The 16,278-nt window shown below is 34.3% G+C and overlaps 2 protein-coding genes across 3 annotated transcripts in view; one reads left to right on the top strand and one right to left on the bottom strand.

Moving 5' to 3' along the window:
- The window catches only part of LOC126979797 (spermine oxidase-like), a 60,752-nt gene extending 60,242 nt beyond the window's left edge, over positions 1-510 (bottom strand). Inside the window, exon 1 of one of the 2 annotated variants that reach the window (XM_050829351.1) lies at positions 367-510. The gene's annotated coding sequence lies outside the window, so the exon portion shown is untranslated. The remainder of the gene's footprint in view (positions 1-366) is intronic. The other variant, XM_050829359.1, reaches the window with a different exon arrangement.
- The window catches only part of LOC126979965 (uncharacterized), a 43,961-nt gene extending 28,382 nt beyond the window's left edge, over positions 1-15,579 (top strand). Inside the window, exons 2-4 of the mRNA XM_050829563.1 lie at positions 11,176-11,261; positions 11,598-11,901; positions 13,513-15,579. Of these exons, the coding sequence (XP_050685520.1) occupies positions 11,176-11,261; positions 11,598-11,901; positions 13,513-13,624 (502 nt within the window). The 3' untranslated portion in view covers positions 13,625-15,579. The remainder of the gene's footprint in view (positions 1-11,175; positions 11,262-11,597; positions 11,902-13,512) is intronic.
- Positions 15,580-16,278: the final 699 nt, after the last annotated feature.

Genomic DNA, 16,278 nt, shown 5'->3' with positions numbered 1-16,278 from the left:
TACCTGTAGGACGGCGCCGTGAAAACTCGGTAAAACGAGTTTTCCCAGAGATAAGATGGGTTGGTACTTACATATACCTACCTATCGCCACTATCAAAATATTTATAAAATATTTTGAAACTAAATATTATATTGTTATAATTTATATTTCTTCCAATAAAACTTCATACATTTTCTGTGATAACGTGAGTGCGTTAAAGAAAATCCTTGAAAAGCAACACGGCGAATGGCGGCAAAATTCCCGCCATTTCATCTTGACATTAGGCGCTCGGAAAACTATATAAAAAAAATGTGTCGGGCTAAAGCCGGCGAGGAATGCTCAGTTCACAATATAACAGTCTGTGCTTTAGTGTAAGTTGTACGTACCTGTTGCTTGGAATTTCTTGTAGATATTTAGATTAAAACTGGTTTCGTCAGCTGTCAGCTGAATCACAATATGGCAGCCGCCGGAGTGCGCCAACACTGCTCTGATAAGATATCCTCTGTCGCGGTTTATTTAAATAACATTCGGAACGATAATGACACATTAAATTGTGTTTGCTTGATTAAATATTGCTATAATAGATAATCTTATTATCTCTAAATCTTATATTAATATTACTATACTGAGATGAACACGCGACTATTTCTATTTAACTATTTTGAAGCCGTCAAAATTTTTACTATTTTCAAAATCTTATAACAATTATTATTCTTGGTTTTCTAATAATATTTTGGATATTATAATACAAATCATATTATGTTAATCTAATTATATTAATTATATTAGGGACATACACTACCTTAATTTTAGATTGGAACTCGAAAAAAAAATTAAAGTCATATCAGATAGGTATATCAGATATCCTTGAAATAAGTACTCCTTTCACCACATTATGTCACGGATCCAACTCGCCTGACCGCTTATTTTGAATACTGTTCTTCCATTCAGTCAAACCATTCATCAAATTAGTATGTTTCGGTTAGTTTATAATTATTGTTATTCATATCAGCTATATTAGGCCGTATTTAAAAATCGAATGACATGTCGAATTACTCTATTTATGTACTCAAAATTCGTATATGTTTGACACTGACATATCCAGCTTGCAATAACCATAATGGATTAAGATGTTTTAGAAATGAACTAATCTCAGTGCTCTGCGCTTGTCTCCTACAGCCCGCTATCCGAGAGGACTGTGTAGGTATAAACTATACATAAAGTGATGACGGTGTGCTGACTGCTGACGTCTGCAGCGTTATAAAGAAGGTCAAGGTCAAGACAACAGTAGACCAGTACCTATACCACCAGTACTCCCGATAGCGACCGAAACGATACGATATGAGGGCCAGCGAGGGCTAGAGATGGTCAGCTGACAGCGATGATCACATTACCATCAATGAACTGTAAGGTTGTTTGTCCTCTTACGGCGAATAAATATTGGCACTGGTTATTCCGTATGAAGGAATTGAAAACAGAATAGAATATGTAGGTATATATATAAAGTAATGGTGAATTAAATAATATTCGGTAGGTACTTTATTCATAATTTCGCTTTTGATACTTTAAAAGCACTGCACAGGTCTTGAAGATGATAGATATTTTTGGGCGATAATGACAACTTATTAATTCGTGCTAAATATTTTAATTTTAATATGTATGTAAGCCAAGTAAGTGTGGTCCCGTGGCGAACAATGTGGGACGTTGGCGTGTCACAATGTACATGACATTGTGACACGTCAACGTATGTCAAACTATTAATTACCTGCAGTCAAACTGCGTAAGCAGTTTTGCGGGGCATGGTAAAAAATAAATTGTAACTTACATGAAAAAAAAAATTTTCAATGTAAAATAAAATGAACCGTATGATACAAAATTTGAAAGATGCCATTAAGTGTTAAGATATAACGCACACAAGCATCTAATAGGAGCCGCAATAAAAAGCTATTATTCATAGGTAGTACGGTATCTAGTTGGAGCGCAGCGGACACCAATCCTTAATCTAAGTCCGCAAAGTTGTCATATTTTGGTATCATGTTTCCCTTGCATAAAATACAGAACAGATGTCGGGATAACATTTTCACAGATATTGTGACATGAACCAAGGTAAGTAATAAATATTGTAATATTTAGGTCTACCTAAGAATTAATTAGTATTATTAGTTAAAATTACTAAAAGAACTTCATTGCCTACATGTTTGTTTCGTGTCGTTAATGACGGAATGATCCTAGAATAATTCCTGTAAAAATATGTCTACAGATTTTAGTTTAATCTGTGATAAATCAGTCTGACATAAACATAAGTTACATAGAATAATTATTATGAATCTATTGTTCCTTAATCTGTTTGCATTTGCATTATATGTTATTATCTATCGCAGTAATATTATGTTCTAACAATAATGTAACAATGTTATAAAGAGGGTTAACTTGAACGTAGAAATAAGTCTTAGACTTAGTTCATATCGTCAACATGCCCACAAATCTAGGTATAATAGTTAACAAGTGCGTATGCTGTCGTAATCAAATAAATGAAATATTATTAGTAAAATACGGAAGAATCCAAATGTTGTGAGTTTTCTTGAGTGTATATTTTAAAATTATAATTTAAAAACATTTATCTTTAATCAACTTGACACGTGTCTCGACAATCTCAAGACTCAATCTCAAGAAACGTCGCAAAATTAGGATAATTTTGGATTTCCGCAAAAAACTCCTAATTTATTCCCTAAACCCTCCAAAACTTTGCAATGGAACCAGACTTCAGGTCAAGGCCTTGCATAAATATGTGATCGAAGCCAACAGGCAACGTCTGTCTGAAGTCACCAGACAATAGTACCGTGACTCCGCCCATAAGTCGGTTACTATTCCTTATATCTTGGAGAGTCCTATTTAGAGCTTCAATGCCTTTCTGATGGACCATAGTTCACTCATCCCATACAATTATTATGGCTCCTCGAAGCACTTGTGTCATGTCCAGGTTCAAAGGTAATTTGAAAGCAGAATTAGCCGTCTTGCCTCCATCAAGCAATCCCTCTTCTAAATGACTAAGTATAACAATTTTCTTATTTAATAATTTTATCATCGAAAGGCGTAGGTTTCAAAGGTATTTGAAATATAGGTACCTATACAAAAAATACCACTACGACTAACTTCATAAGACTTTCATTCAACCTTCCAACCCCCATTTCACCCCGTTTGGGGTGGGGGATTTTCATAGCATCATTTTTTCTTGCATTTGCCCTCTATAAAGAACCTACATTTCAAATTTGGAGTAGAAATAACTGTAGTTACAACTTTTCTATTCTAACTTTATCCCCCTATTTTACCACCCTTAAAAAGGGGTTTTCCAATATGACTTACACATATTTTTATTGTTTTAAGTTAATAACCTAAATCTCGATTTTCACGTCTCTTACTTCAAAAACATAGGACTTTCTTACAAACTTGGACCCCCCTTTCACCCCCTTAGGGGAGGAGTTTCTCAAATCCGTTTCTTGGCTGACACCTATCCTAGAAAGAACCTACTTTCCAAATTCCAAGTTTGTAGGCTTTGTAGTTTCTGAGATTTCTTGATGAGTCAATAACCGGTGGAAATCTCTTATAGTAGCTGACCCGACAGACGTTGTTCTGTTCATATTAAAAAAAACTCTTGCGGGTGGAATTTCGTAAAATCCGTTCTAAGCTGACCTCTACTCGGCGAAAGGAATATTCCTACCAAATTTCATATCTCTACGCATTATGGTTCCCAAGATATCGTGATGAGTGACTATATACGTGGAAATCTCTTATATATAAATAATAGAATATGTATATAGATATAGAATGTTATTACTATTAGCTGCCGGACAGATTTTTTTCTATCACAATTTTATAGTAAAAATTAATTAAATGTAACGGTTTTCAATTTTGTAGGCAGCAATTCTTCATAAATACCAGTGGGTGGCTCCTTTGCACCCGATGCCGGCTAGATTATGGGTACCACAACGGCGCCTATTTCTGCCGTGAAGCAGTAATGTGTAAGCATTACTGTGTTTCGGTCTGAAGGGCGCCGTAGCTAGTGAAATTACTGGGCAAATGAGACTTAACATCTTAGTCTCAAGGTGACGAGCGCAATTGTGGTGCCGCTCAGAATTTTTGAGTTTTTCAAGAATCCTGAGCGGCACTGCATTGTAATGGGCAGGGCGTATCAATTACCATCAGCTGAACGTCCTGCTCGTCTCGTCCCTTATTATCATAAAAAAAAATTGTTAATACTCATTGTAATGCTTTGTGGTATGCAATATTTTTTGTTTGGTTACTTGGCACGTAAACAAATAAAACTGACGAGTTTCCCAACGCGGGAGCAGGCAACATACAACTGTCCATGATAGCAGCATGGGTATTTCAGATTTACTTATGGTCATTGATCATTGGGATACGAGGTTGGTATCAACACTTGTTCGCCCTTACATTTTCCTTTTATAATTGTTGCTTCGACTATATTATTAAGTAAATTGACCTGTGTGGGTCGTAGCTGACTCCTGGTCAGGTAAGGTTTATGCCAAGCTTTGCCCGTCTCCGACCTGGTTACGTAAGAGCAGCTTAGTCTACCTGCGTGTCCTTAATGTTCAATACTTTGAGGCCTAAGGCTATATGTTGTACCGGCCTCTTGTTAATTCATGCAAATTATGAATTAAATCTATTCAGTAGTTTTTTATAGTTTTCGATAATCATATATAGAAAAACAACACTTTGAATTTTAATATTTTAAACCTTGACCTACAAAAACGAGAATGTTTAGAAGAGCCATAATGATATCAAATACCAAAAATAACACCCACCGAGGCTCGTATTTGGCAATACGATGTGTAATACTCTTAATTTGTATTACGTAACAGCTGGTAATGACCGTTAGGAATACTTTACGGTTGGATGACTTTATGCAACAAGTTGGTTTGCATAAACGGCCAACGTAACCTGTACGGAGTATAATTTCCAATCGCAACAGGTGTTATTTTGATGACCTATACATTCGATCAAATTGTGTTATTAAAGAAAAATATGACCTCAAAAAACGTTGTGGCGAAAGTGTATCTTGGGTGATTATATTTTATAGATAAATTTTTATTTCCAGGCAAAATATACATCCTGTGTTATTTTGCAGATTAAAACTATAGCAATTATAGGGCGATCGCTTATCGCTTGGTCCATTTGAAGACCACCTAATGATGTTTTTAGTTATGAGAGTATTAATGTAGGTAAAATTGTAGAAAGCTAACGCTGTTAAAAGGTGAAATTTTGACAGAGTATGTAAAATTACTGCCCGTGTAACAATCATTTAAAATCAAGATGGCGATTTCCAACAATAATAATAATATAATAATATCTTTATTAAAAGGTATGCACCTAGTTAAAATTACAATAATATATGTATAAAGTAAAATTATATAATACAATTAAATTAAATTAATTAAAATACAATACAATATGGCGGCTTTGTATAAAAGTAGGTATTTAAAATATAATGTGTTGGCAGTTGGTGTCATATTATGTTGTGGCAGGGAACAAAATGTTTTCCTTTAATTGCGTTATAAACCATAGTACATGGGGCACACTAAAAGTTTTGCACTTTTAGCTAATCAGAGCTATTTGAATTTCAAATGTTATATTTTTTGAAACGTTGCAACCTTTTTAGTAATAAAAAAAACAATTGGCGGGAAATCATTTGTCAACACACATCAAAGTTCTACGTACGCAAAGAAAATGGAATTAAGTCGAAAAGATTTTAGTGCGATGGGATTTTGGTTTTAGAAGTTCTCTCTCTCCGCAACACTGTGCCGCTCGTCTTCAAAATGCTTTTGGGAGAGAAGCACCTTGCTTGAGCACCGTGAGGCGATGGTTTGCTGAATTTGAGAGAGGTCGGGTTTCTTAACATGATGAATTTCTTGAAGGGCGGCCTTCAACTGCCGTCAACGAAAATAATGTGGCTACTGTTAAGCGGCTAATTGAAGAAAACCCGCGGATTACCTTTGAGACAGTTCGAGGACTATTGGGGATTGGTATGAGCCAAATTCAGAAAACTTTACACGAAGAATTGAAAGTTCGGAAAATTTGTTGTCGTTGGATCCCTCATGAACTGACAGCGGAGCAGAAGCGGGCTCGCGTGGAATGGTGCTCACAGATGCTAATGAAGTACGACCACGGACATTATAATGCTGTTTATGACATTGTCACAGAAGACGAAACGTGGATTTATTGTTTTGAACCCGAAAAAAACAGCAATTTTGTGAATGGGTGTTTGAAAATGAGAACAGTGAACAGAACAAAAGTGAGGCAGGTGAGAAACGTTGGTAAAAAATGATGGCATTTTTTTTCAGCTACGGGTTCCACATCCACAATTCCACTTGAAGATCAAAAGAGTGTTAATGACGAGTGGTATTCTACCATTTGTTTACCCAGAGTGTTAAAAAAAGTTTGCGAAAGACGACCAAAAACCGTTCTCCTACATCATGACATGGCTTCTTCACACACGGCCAAAAAAATTAATTCATTTTTAGCTTCTGAAAAAGTACAACTCGTCACCCATCCTGCACATAGCCCCGACATAGCACCGTATGATTTCTTTATTTTCCCCAAAATCAAAGATTTGATGAGAGGGTTCACTTTTACCAATTCCGAAGTGGCAGTGATAGCGTTCAATCAGCACGTAGAAAACATGCCTTTAGATCTGTGTTCCTCCTGTTTTAAAAAATGGTTCGATCGCATAAAAAAAATGTTTAAAATGTAAAAGAGAGTATTTTGAAAAGCAATAACCATAATATTTTGGTTATAACATGTTGTTTTTTTAAGTTACGCAAAACTTTTAGTGTGACCTACGTATAACAACTAAGTACATACCTATTACTGATAGGCTTGGAGAGTTCTTTATCAATAAAAAATCAGTTAATATTTTCAATAAAAAAAATTATATGCATTTGAGATTAGAACTTTTGTGAGTAATTCTCTTGCAATTTGTATTCTCAGTACAAATTTAATTTCGCAAAATCTAATTAGTTCATTTTTATGTATAACAGGAGTATTATTATGAGGGTAAAATTATTGTATAGGCATATTAAATATTATAGATACCTACTGTAGATTGTACAAACATATAAACCTATTTAATATTTCACGTTTTTCATTCTTAAGCCAGCTGATGAACAGAGAAGGTACTTATATCTTCGGATAACGGCTATATGTCCTAGTATCTTCTTCATAGGCTTTTTAAATCACAGTCATTAATACTTACTGAGATAAAAATAATAAAACCTTCGTATACTTCTTAAAAAAACAAGTAGTTATAAAATCCAATGAGGATTCCATCCACAGAGCATATTTTAGCATTACTTCGACGTAAAAGGGCATGTTACAAAATATTGCGGAATCGAACCCGTTCCGAAGTTATTAAATTATCTTCCGAGCAAGAATGTCACTGACTCTACAAGACAAGTATAACTCGCTTGAATTAAATACTCATCTTATACTTACGAAGCTCTTGATAACAGGAGCCATTTAATTTAGTCATGTTATTCGCAGGGTTGACAATCAAATAAAAACGAGAATAGTTTTATCATAAAATTACTTTAGTTGTATCCAGTTATGGCAATATAAAGTTAATGGCTTTTCCATTTTATAACTATGACGTTATTTATTTGCCATTAAGAAAACGAACTTTAGTTTAGTAGACTTAAGTGATTGTCGTTAAACTCACCTTGTACTCATTTTCTATTCTAAATTAATATAATTAAAGATGATTATTGCTTGTTTTTTCTCACTTGTAAAATTACTTTAATAAAATTCATATATTTAATGTATGTAGGTACATTAAAGTTGAGATATAGGTACATATGATTTCCTTAAAAAGAATCAAGTTAAGCAAGGGACATTAAAAATATATTTTAAATGGTTACCAAGTACTGTTGTATGCACTACATCTGCTTTTAGCATAAAATATAATTAGAAACGGAAAAATATACTCTAATTATATTTTATGATTCTACGATAATATGAACTAGTCAATTCCGGTAATCTTGTATGGCAATATTAGTTCTTCGCGCACTTTTTATGTATTAGTGGGCGTTAAATAAAGATCTCTCGGGTAAGATTGTATGTACAAGTTCGAAAAAAACTTGTCAAGTTTGACCCACACAATGTCTGTGCCCAAAAACTGTTGGTTTTGAAGTAGCCACCATGTATAAAGTAGAACCTATGTCGTTTGATTCAGATTTGTTTAATTGTTTCCATGTGATAAATAAAATAAAAAACAAAGACTTAAGACTTGATTTAAACAACGTATTACAGAAAAACGAGTTTAGCAATGTAAACTTTAGATTTGCCATCTAAATTATTTCAGGAAGTAAAAAACCATCACAATATAAGAGGTAATTCAAAATGAATCAAGGAAAGCGTTTCTGCCATTTATATAGAAATGACATTTCAGACTGTGGTGGAAGATAAAAGATTTCAATGACTGTTTCGCAAAGAGGTCGATTTGAAAGCCATCCTCGCGCGAGCCTTTCAAATATATAGCTTCAAGAACCACATCTATCCAGTGCTTAAAGTTGAACACAGTTTGTACGAAGCGTCCCGTTTTAAAAGCGCTGATATAAAATATAAGAGTGTCGATTAGATTCAATCCAAACACTTTTTAACGGACTGCGAAAAAGTACTATTAAAATAGATATGAACAGCAACCAAGACACAATTGTTTGTTTATCTATTTATTAGCCACTAGCTGACCTGGCAAACGTTGTTTTGCCATATAAATTATATATGTAAACCTTCCTTGAGCACCAACGAATCTATTACAAAAGGTTTCATTGAGATTGGTCGAATAGTTTAGAAGTTATTAGGGAACATACAAACATACATTCTCTTTTATATATATAGATTAGGGTAACTAACAAAATACACTCTATACTTGCACACATTGTTTAAATGGTAAGCCCAATACGAGTTGGTCAATTTCACAGGCAACGTTGAATAATATCAGCGCAGGTTTGTGTAGGTTTTCTACGATGTTTTTCTTCACCATCAGAGCGTCAAGCGTACATAATTATTATTATGAATTCAAATTATCGAAAACACGTATTTGGCGGGTCGCTTGGAAATAAAGGCAGCTGGAACTGTTCACAAAACAGCTGGATCGATTTGATGCAATTTCATGCAATCGTCAAGTTCTGAAAGATAACAAAGCGTTATTAACTATGATATTTTATTACAACGTGTTCGTAACACATTTGAATTATTTTATTAATTTTAGCAATAGTTATTTTCTGTAAAAACTTTTAATTAAAGTCAAACTCTCATAAGTAGGTACAGAATGAACGGAAGACTATTCATTCAGGCTGAGATAAAGCGTACTTATACTTTGCTCAGACTTTACTTACGTAAAACTTAGTTGAGTGTAAATTTAACATAAACTTTCGTTTCGTTTTTATAGTAATTTGTCAGCTGATATTATGCTTAGCTTAATCTGAGACAGCTCAATGCAAAAGTCAAGTTCACGTTTTATCACATTCAGGTAAGTTTTACACAAGTTGAGTCTAAGTAAAGTTTAAGTACGCTGTATAGATCTCAAAATCGGAGTGCTTTAAAAAATAATGAACGCATTGTTCGCATATTAGGTAAACCATAGTAAACATTAATTTAACTGTTGTATGAACAGAAAAATTATTTCGTGGAATAGTGAATATTAAGTTAAGTCAGTGTTGGCAGCCCTAGAAGGTCGGCACTCGACAGGTGTGGAGTCCGTTAGTGTGCAACGAGTTCCGAAATGTTTCAACTGGTTTACTACGGCTACGTAGACGACGAGCGTTCATAAATTATTACAATCATACCTCCGCTGAATTATTTTACATTTTTATCAAATATTAATACAAAGTAACTTTCACATCGTTATTCCAGTTAAGATATTCTAGCATTGATGTTTAGTGCACATAATATGTTTAATTAATAAAAAATAGACCCCGAAGGCAATTGACACCAGTTACTTAATCTATGAAATAATATATCTCTGTTGTTTTTCGTGAACTCTTAAGCTTTGAACACATGACCGGATTTGATCCGGCCGAACCGTCGCAGGTTGACCAATAGTCTACTATTTCAATAATAACATTATTACCTACTACTGGTAGGTAATAATTGTCGTTCTGTTTCATATTCCCTTGAAAAGTAATGTGCAGTAGGTACCACCTTCGCTACGTGGTTTAAGAAGCTGATAGTGGTACCTACAGACTGGTGTCCAATATTCTACTTTTGCTTCGATAACTGTTGTCGAATCAGTAAGATTCACGATGTATATATATGTTTGGTTCCACGTTTGAACAAGCTTAGAATTTAATAAAATACCTCATACCATTAAAAATATGTACTTATTAAATTAAAACACTGAGGCTGGGTTGGATCATATTAACATTAACGTTAACATTAACGCTGGCTTGAACATAGACTGCGGAATGTGTTGATCGTATTTCTTGGCATTGCCAAAGTTAAAAAGTGAAATATCAAGTGAATATCAAATATTCCTTTGAAACTTTTGAAAGGTTTCTTGGAACATTAGCTTTAGCCGGCGACAATTGGACGGTTACGGTTAACAGTTAAAGTTATGACGTCATCTAAAATTGTCAAATGGTAGAACACATTTTTTGCTTAACCCGTAGATTAACATGTTTTTATTGGTAGAGTTAGTGGTGCAAGCCAGCCTAAGATGGAAAAGCATTTTAAACGTGGAAAAATTAAAAAGGTACTTATTCATCTAATTCCCCAAAAACTAAGATAATTTATACGTCTAGATAGACTGTGACAGCTGTTGATAAAACGTTAAAATAATAGCGGTGGACTGTTAACCTCTATTTCCAGCAACGCACGCACAATACGAAGTGACATATATATCGCGAGTGTAAGACGTAGCTTTTCGTGAACACAAAAGTAATAAACCTGGCCTGTTTTCATGCGTTGCCTAACAGCAAGAGTCTCTATCTGGACGTATAAATTATCTAAGCCCGAAATTTTACACAAGCATAAATTACATTTAATGACAACTCCACCAAATTACAATGTGTGTCCGTAAACTGCCAACGCCAGCGTGTACAGATGATCGATCATAACTGTCACCACTAAAGTACTTACATTTGACCCTTCATTGACTGACATTGACATTTCTATATTTTCAGATCCAACAAATACTTGCAGAAGTCTGCGATTACAAGAGTATGTGCCGTTGGAGGCTTTTTCATTTCCATACCAGTTTTTCTAACGGGTAAGTTTAAATTGTTATAAATTTTAAATATAAAAGTTAATATAATCTTTAATTTAGGAATCTGCAAAGATAACGCCCGCCTTTTATTATGTTGAGTTACCGTTTAAATATTCAACGGTATTTTGCTCTTTGCTGCTGGCGGTTTAAAGTTATATATGGGAGTGATATTATGTTTTGTTTTAAGAAAAAAATATGACACCTATCCTGTTTCTACATAAGCTAACGGCTAGATCAAATTTTAATAAAATTTACACAAGTGATGCCTACTCTCCGCCTCAAATAGTTATCTGTTACTTAATGTATGTATAATGATCTCACCTTCTACTATTGTTTCAGGAATCATTCTCTACACCTTCATCCAATTCCACTCGACACCAGCAATAGTCACCTCAGTCTTCATCGGCGTAGGGATTATTTTCTGTGGCTGTGCGATGGTCCACAACGTATTCGTGTGGCAAAAAGAGAAGACGAACCTGGTAAAGGCGTTCCGGAGTGCAGAGATAACGAGTATGAACACTTCGAATGGTGTTATCATGAACGGCCACTTGAACAACACGGGGAATGTTAGCTTTCATAGCATGAACTCTCCGTATACGCATCCCATAACGCTACTGCAGCAAGGTGGTCCGTATATTATTAGGTAAGTAAATAAATGCAATTCGTTTTTTTATTAAGAGAAGGCAATTGCCCATGGATATACGCATCACCAAGGACCAAGAGATGTCTATTAGCGCGTGCCTAGGAAAACATATGATTTTAAAAATGAAAATAAGTTATAGCGAAACAAAAGACAGACATACCTAAGATTCTTAGAAAGAGATGGTCTGCAGCTGGAAGCCCCAGCTAATCCTCTAGGAACTCCTAGTGCTAAAGTTGGTGTGTTACCGTCCTCTCGGTGTTTGTAGAATGAAATATGATTTGCGTTACACCGAGAACTTTGATGCGATGCGAGTAGGTCGTTGACTACTGATGAAATATATAAATTAATATGCGTATTGCGTGCGACAATTTTTGGTTACGGGACGAGAGTCTATTGGCATTTCTACAGGTCATCCGTCTGCACTATACATAGTTTTCCATAACAAAAAAATACTACAAAGAGAATAAGCAATTGCGGCGCAACCAAGATGTGTTGCCAACCTTTGGTTCAGAAAAATTTCAGCCAGAAATTGATTCCAAGGTGGCTGTGCGAGGCAAGAAATTTCTCGCTAATCGCGCCGTTGTAAACATGACGCAGGTGGAATTTCGCATTTGGAAATGGTGGAATTCGGCTGCTAGTGTCAACTGAACAACTCGTATGAGCAATCAACTTAGTTAATATAACTGTATACCTGAATAAATAAGAATATGGGTTGCAGCACAAACAAGGCGCTAGAGCTTTTTGTGCGTAAGGCTGCCCAGGCAAACTAAATACCTATATATGTAGGGCGACGATCATATCAATTCTTGGAGACCAAGGTTTTGGTCCTGCTTCAAAAATCACCAATCAAAAGTACCGTTTGCAAACTGAGACTGTCTGCTTGTGTTCCAAGCGTCTAAGAAAAGACAGATTGAATACATTTCATTGGTCGACCCTTTGTGGTGTAAGGTCAAATAGGAATTTCTCATCTAAATTGAAAATATACCTTAGTAAAAACTGCTTATATTCATTAGACGAATATTTTCAACTAAAAACTTGACTATATATTATATAATACTGCTAATAATCTTTTGTTAAATTGATATTATTGTTACTAATGATTTAGAAATGTATTTTATAAAATTTGCGTAACATCAATCTAACATGTTTATGCAAATAAAAACTTTTTATTTAGTTATACCTTTATCCACATGGAAAACTAGCTTAATCAATTTTATAGAATAGAAGGATTTACATCCTGATTATATATAATATCAGTCACTCGCTCACTTCCGCCTCGGCCATGTTTATATATCAGTCAGGATATGTGGTGCTTCTCTTGTTATTTATTTGTGCACTATAATCTATTTACTCAGTGAAAAAACAAGTGCAGTTAATTTAGAGTTAAGACAAGTTCACCCTCTCAGTGACAAAAGTAACAAATAAACTGATCACCGCCGTCCATAGACTTTTTGATCACCAGAGGAGCGGAATTTATAAGGTTGTCATATCGAGCTGGTACCAACTGACAGGGAAGATCCAAGTGCTTTCACTACCTGCTTTGATAACCGATCTGTGGATGAATGCACGAGTGATGGTAAAGGTATTTTTAATTTCGTGTTGTACTTCCAGACCGCCAACGAGTACACCGCCGGGTGAAGGGGCAACCACGCCGGGCGGGGGCATGCCGCCGGCGACCGTCGACTTGAGCCACGATACTCACGAGCTCAGCACACTGGTGTGAGTCGTGGTGTGTCGTGGCTCGAGCGTGGAGCGTGGAGCGAACTCACTGCCGACAAGCCAGAGTTCTAGTCAACATTTGTACTTGAGGCCAGAGAGCCTAGTTTTAACTGCCATGTCTACTCAGGAAGCGACCATTGATTTTGTGTAATGTTTTTTCTTTCAGTACAGTACTGGATATATAAGCGCTTAGCCACAAGTTGACGTGAGATTTTCAGTAATTCCCGTTCTATTATGATAGATTTTTTTTTAATGTTCGATAATTTGATAATAAAAACATTAATGCGCAGCGCCTCATTTCAAGTTCATGAATGTATGCCTTATTTTATAAACTCATGACCTTTACCGACACGCATTTCGTACAACTATTACTACTAACAATAATAGTGGGCTATGGTAAGTAGGTATGTGTTTTTTTGTACGAGTACGGAATTGTTTCAATTGTTGAGAAGTGAGAACACCTGCTCTGAATTTCGTCATCATTATAATTATTCCTTCATGAGGTTGTTTCATTAAAAACAAGAAATTACAATTAAACAAAGATAAAATAAAAAATAAATGTGTGTAGTTAAGAGCGCCCTTAAGAAGTTATTTTTTTTTCGACACAGAGAAAAACAAATTAAATATCATTTTGTACATTTCTCAAAAGATCATAAAATAAAGATTAAAATATACAATCAATCAATTCACATCAATTATAAAAAGAAATACTTCGAATAAGTTATAATAATTACTTTTAGTTTTATTTATTATATCTATTAACTACTCAATTAAAATTGGGGTAATAGCTCTTATTATAATCGTTATAAAATACGTGTTCTGTAATAATAAAGTAATATTTAACAACAAACTTCATGTTGCATTTACTACACCTATAATAATTATATGGCTGTGTGTGCAACAATACATACTTACATATTATTGTGAGGACCAAGTTTTTATTAGTTTTGTTAATGTGACTGTAAATAATAGTTGTAATAAGTGTTTTGCCAATAATAATTTATATTTAGTAAGTTATGAGTGCAGTGCCTACTTTATTATTAAGAAATACAATATTTATGTATATCTGGAATGAAATATGAATATATTTTATAATTCTATTGTATAAGATGTAAATAATTAATTAATAAGTATTGATTGTTTATTTGTATTATATACATACATACAAACATTTAACTGGATATTTTTATTATCTGTGGCGGTAAATATGTAGATGTTTATTTTCTACTTTGATCGTCGGCATCTTATATGATAATATATACGTCTACAAACACTGACACAGCCCGCTGTCAACACGTCAAAAATAATAGTAGCCAACTGTTAAGCTCGATTCTCAGCAACACACACACACTAAAACAAAGTAACATACGTATGGCGAGTGTAACACATATATCATGACACGCGCACTAAAGTAAATAAACCTGGCCCGTTATCATGCGTGGCCTAACAGCAAGAGGCTCTATGTAGACATATAAATGATGTAAGGTCGGTAGTGTAGCAATCATTTAGTGCCGGCCAGTTTATATTGTAGTTCTTTGCATCAAAATAAAAATTGCACAGTGTAGAGCTACAATGGTAATTATAAATAAGGCACGGGTCTCGAGCCCCTCAGTAGGAAACACTCAAAGCTTGATGGAAGAGAAGACTTTTAAGGCATCATCTGTATTTGAGACATGTCAGTTTAAATAATTTATGTTTTTATAAGTTACACAAGAACTAAAAATCACGGAAATTGTTATGAAGACACACTAAGTTAATTCGATGTTATGTACGGCCATGTTTAAAATCAAATCACGTGTATACTATGTATAAGTTACATCCCACCTGTGCGTTATTAATAAACACAATAATAGGCCAATGTATATTTGTACATAGCTACATTCAAATTATGTATGTAATTAATTTATTTTTAATTTATGACATACGCTATTTTAGTGACAATAAAAAATTATTTGAAAATAGTTTCTTTTATTTGTCGACTCTGCCCTTGTACTGGGCTTATATTATTAACTATGCTCACTTGTAACACCGAAAGTTTACTAATAATAGCTTATTTTTAAAGGTTCTTACTCATAAGAGCGTTATGTACTAGCGTTACCGCCGTGGCGGTCGACCGCAATAAAACCGCGTGGAGCTGTGGGACACATCAAACCACAAATTTAAAATGATAAAAATACATCGCAAGTTGTCTGAAAACTATCTGTCAAGTATTTATTTATTTATTAGAAAAGGCTTACCAACCAGACATACAATTAATAATATGACTACTTTAAATGTAACATTTCTTATATTTAATACTTATATATCTAACTTATAGGTATGCACAGCGTTGCCTTCATTTATTAATGTAAGTTAAGTAATACTACTACAATATGTATGTTTACTATTTCTAAAAACTATAATTTTATACATCCAAATTATAAGGGTTCAAAAGCGTATTTTTTAAAATTGCCAAATGTATTAAAATTTACATCTATACTACTATAACTATGGAATTTACTGTCATATAATTTTGAAATAAGTTGGATAGGTGAATTTGAGCCATAATTGTTTCTGAAGAATCGTACATGTACTGGCAGATATGTACTAATACGACAAGGATAAGGTGGTACAATATCCAATCTTAGATAGAAGTAATGGACAGTCTAATTGATTATT

The sequence above is a fragment of the Leptidea sinapis genome, chromosome 1 (assembly GCF_905404315.1).
Source record: "Leptidea sinapis chromosome 1, ilLepSina1.1, whole genome shotgun sequence".
NCBI classification, from domain to species: domain Eukaryota; kingdom Metazoa; phylum Arthropoda; class Insecta; order Lepidoptera; family Pieridae; genus Leptidea; species Leptidea sinapis.
This window is presented reverse-complemented; position numbering and strand designations above follow the sequence as displayed.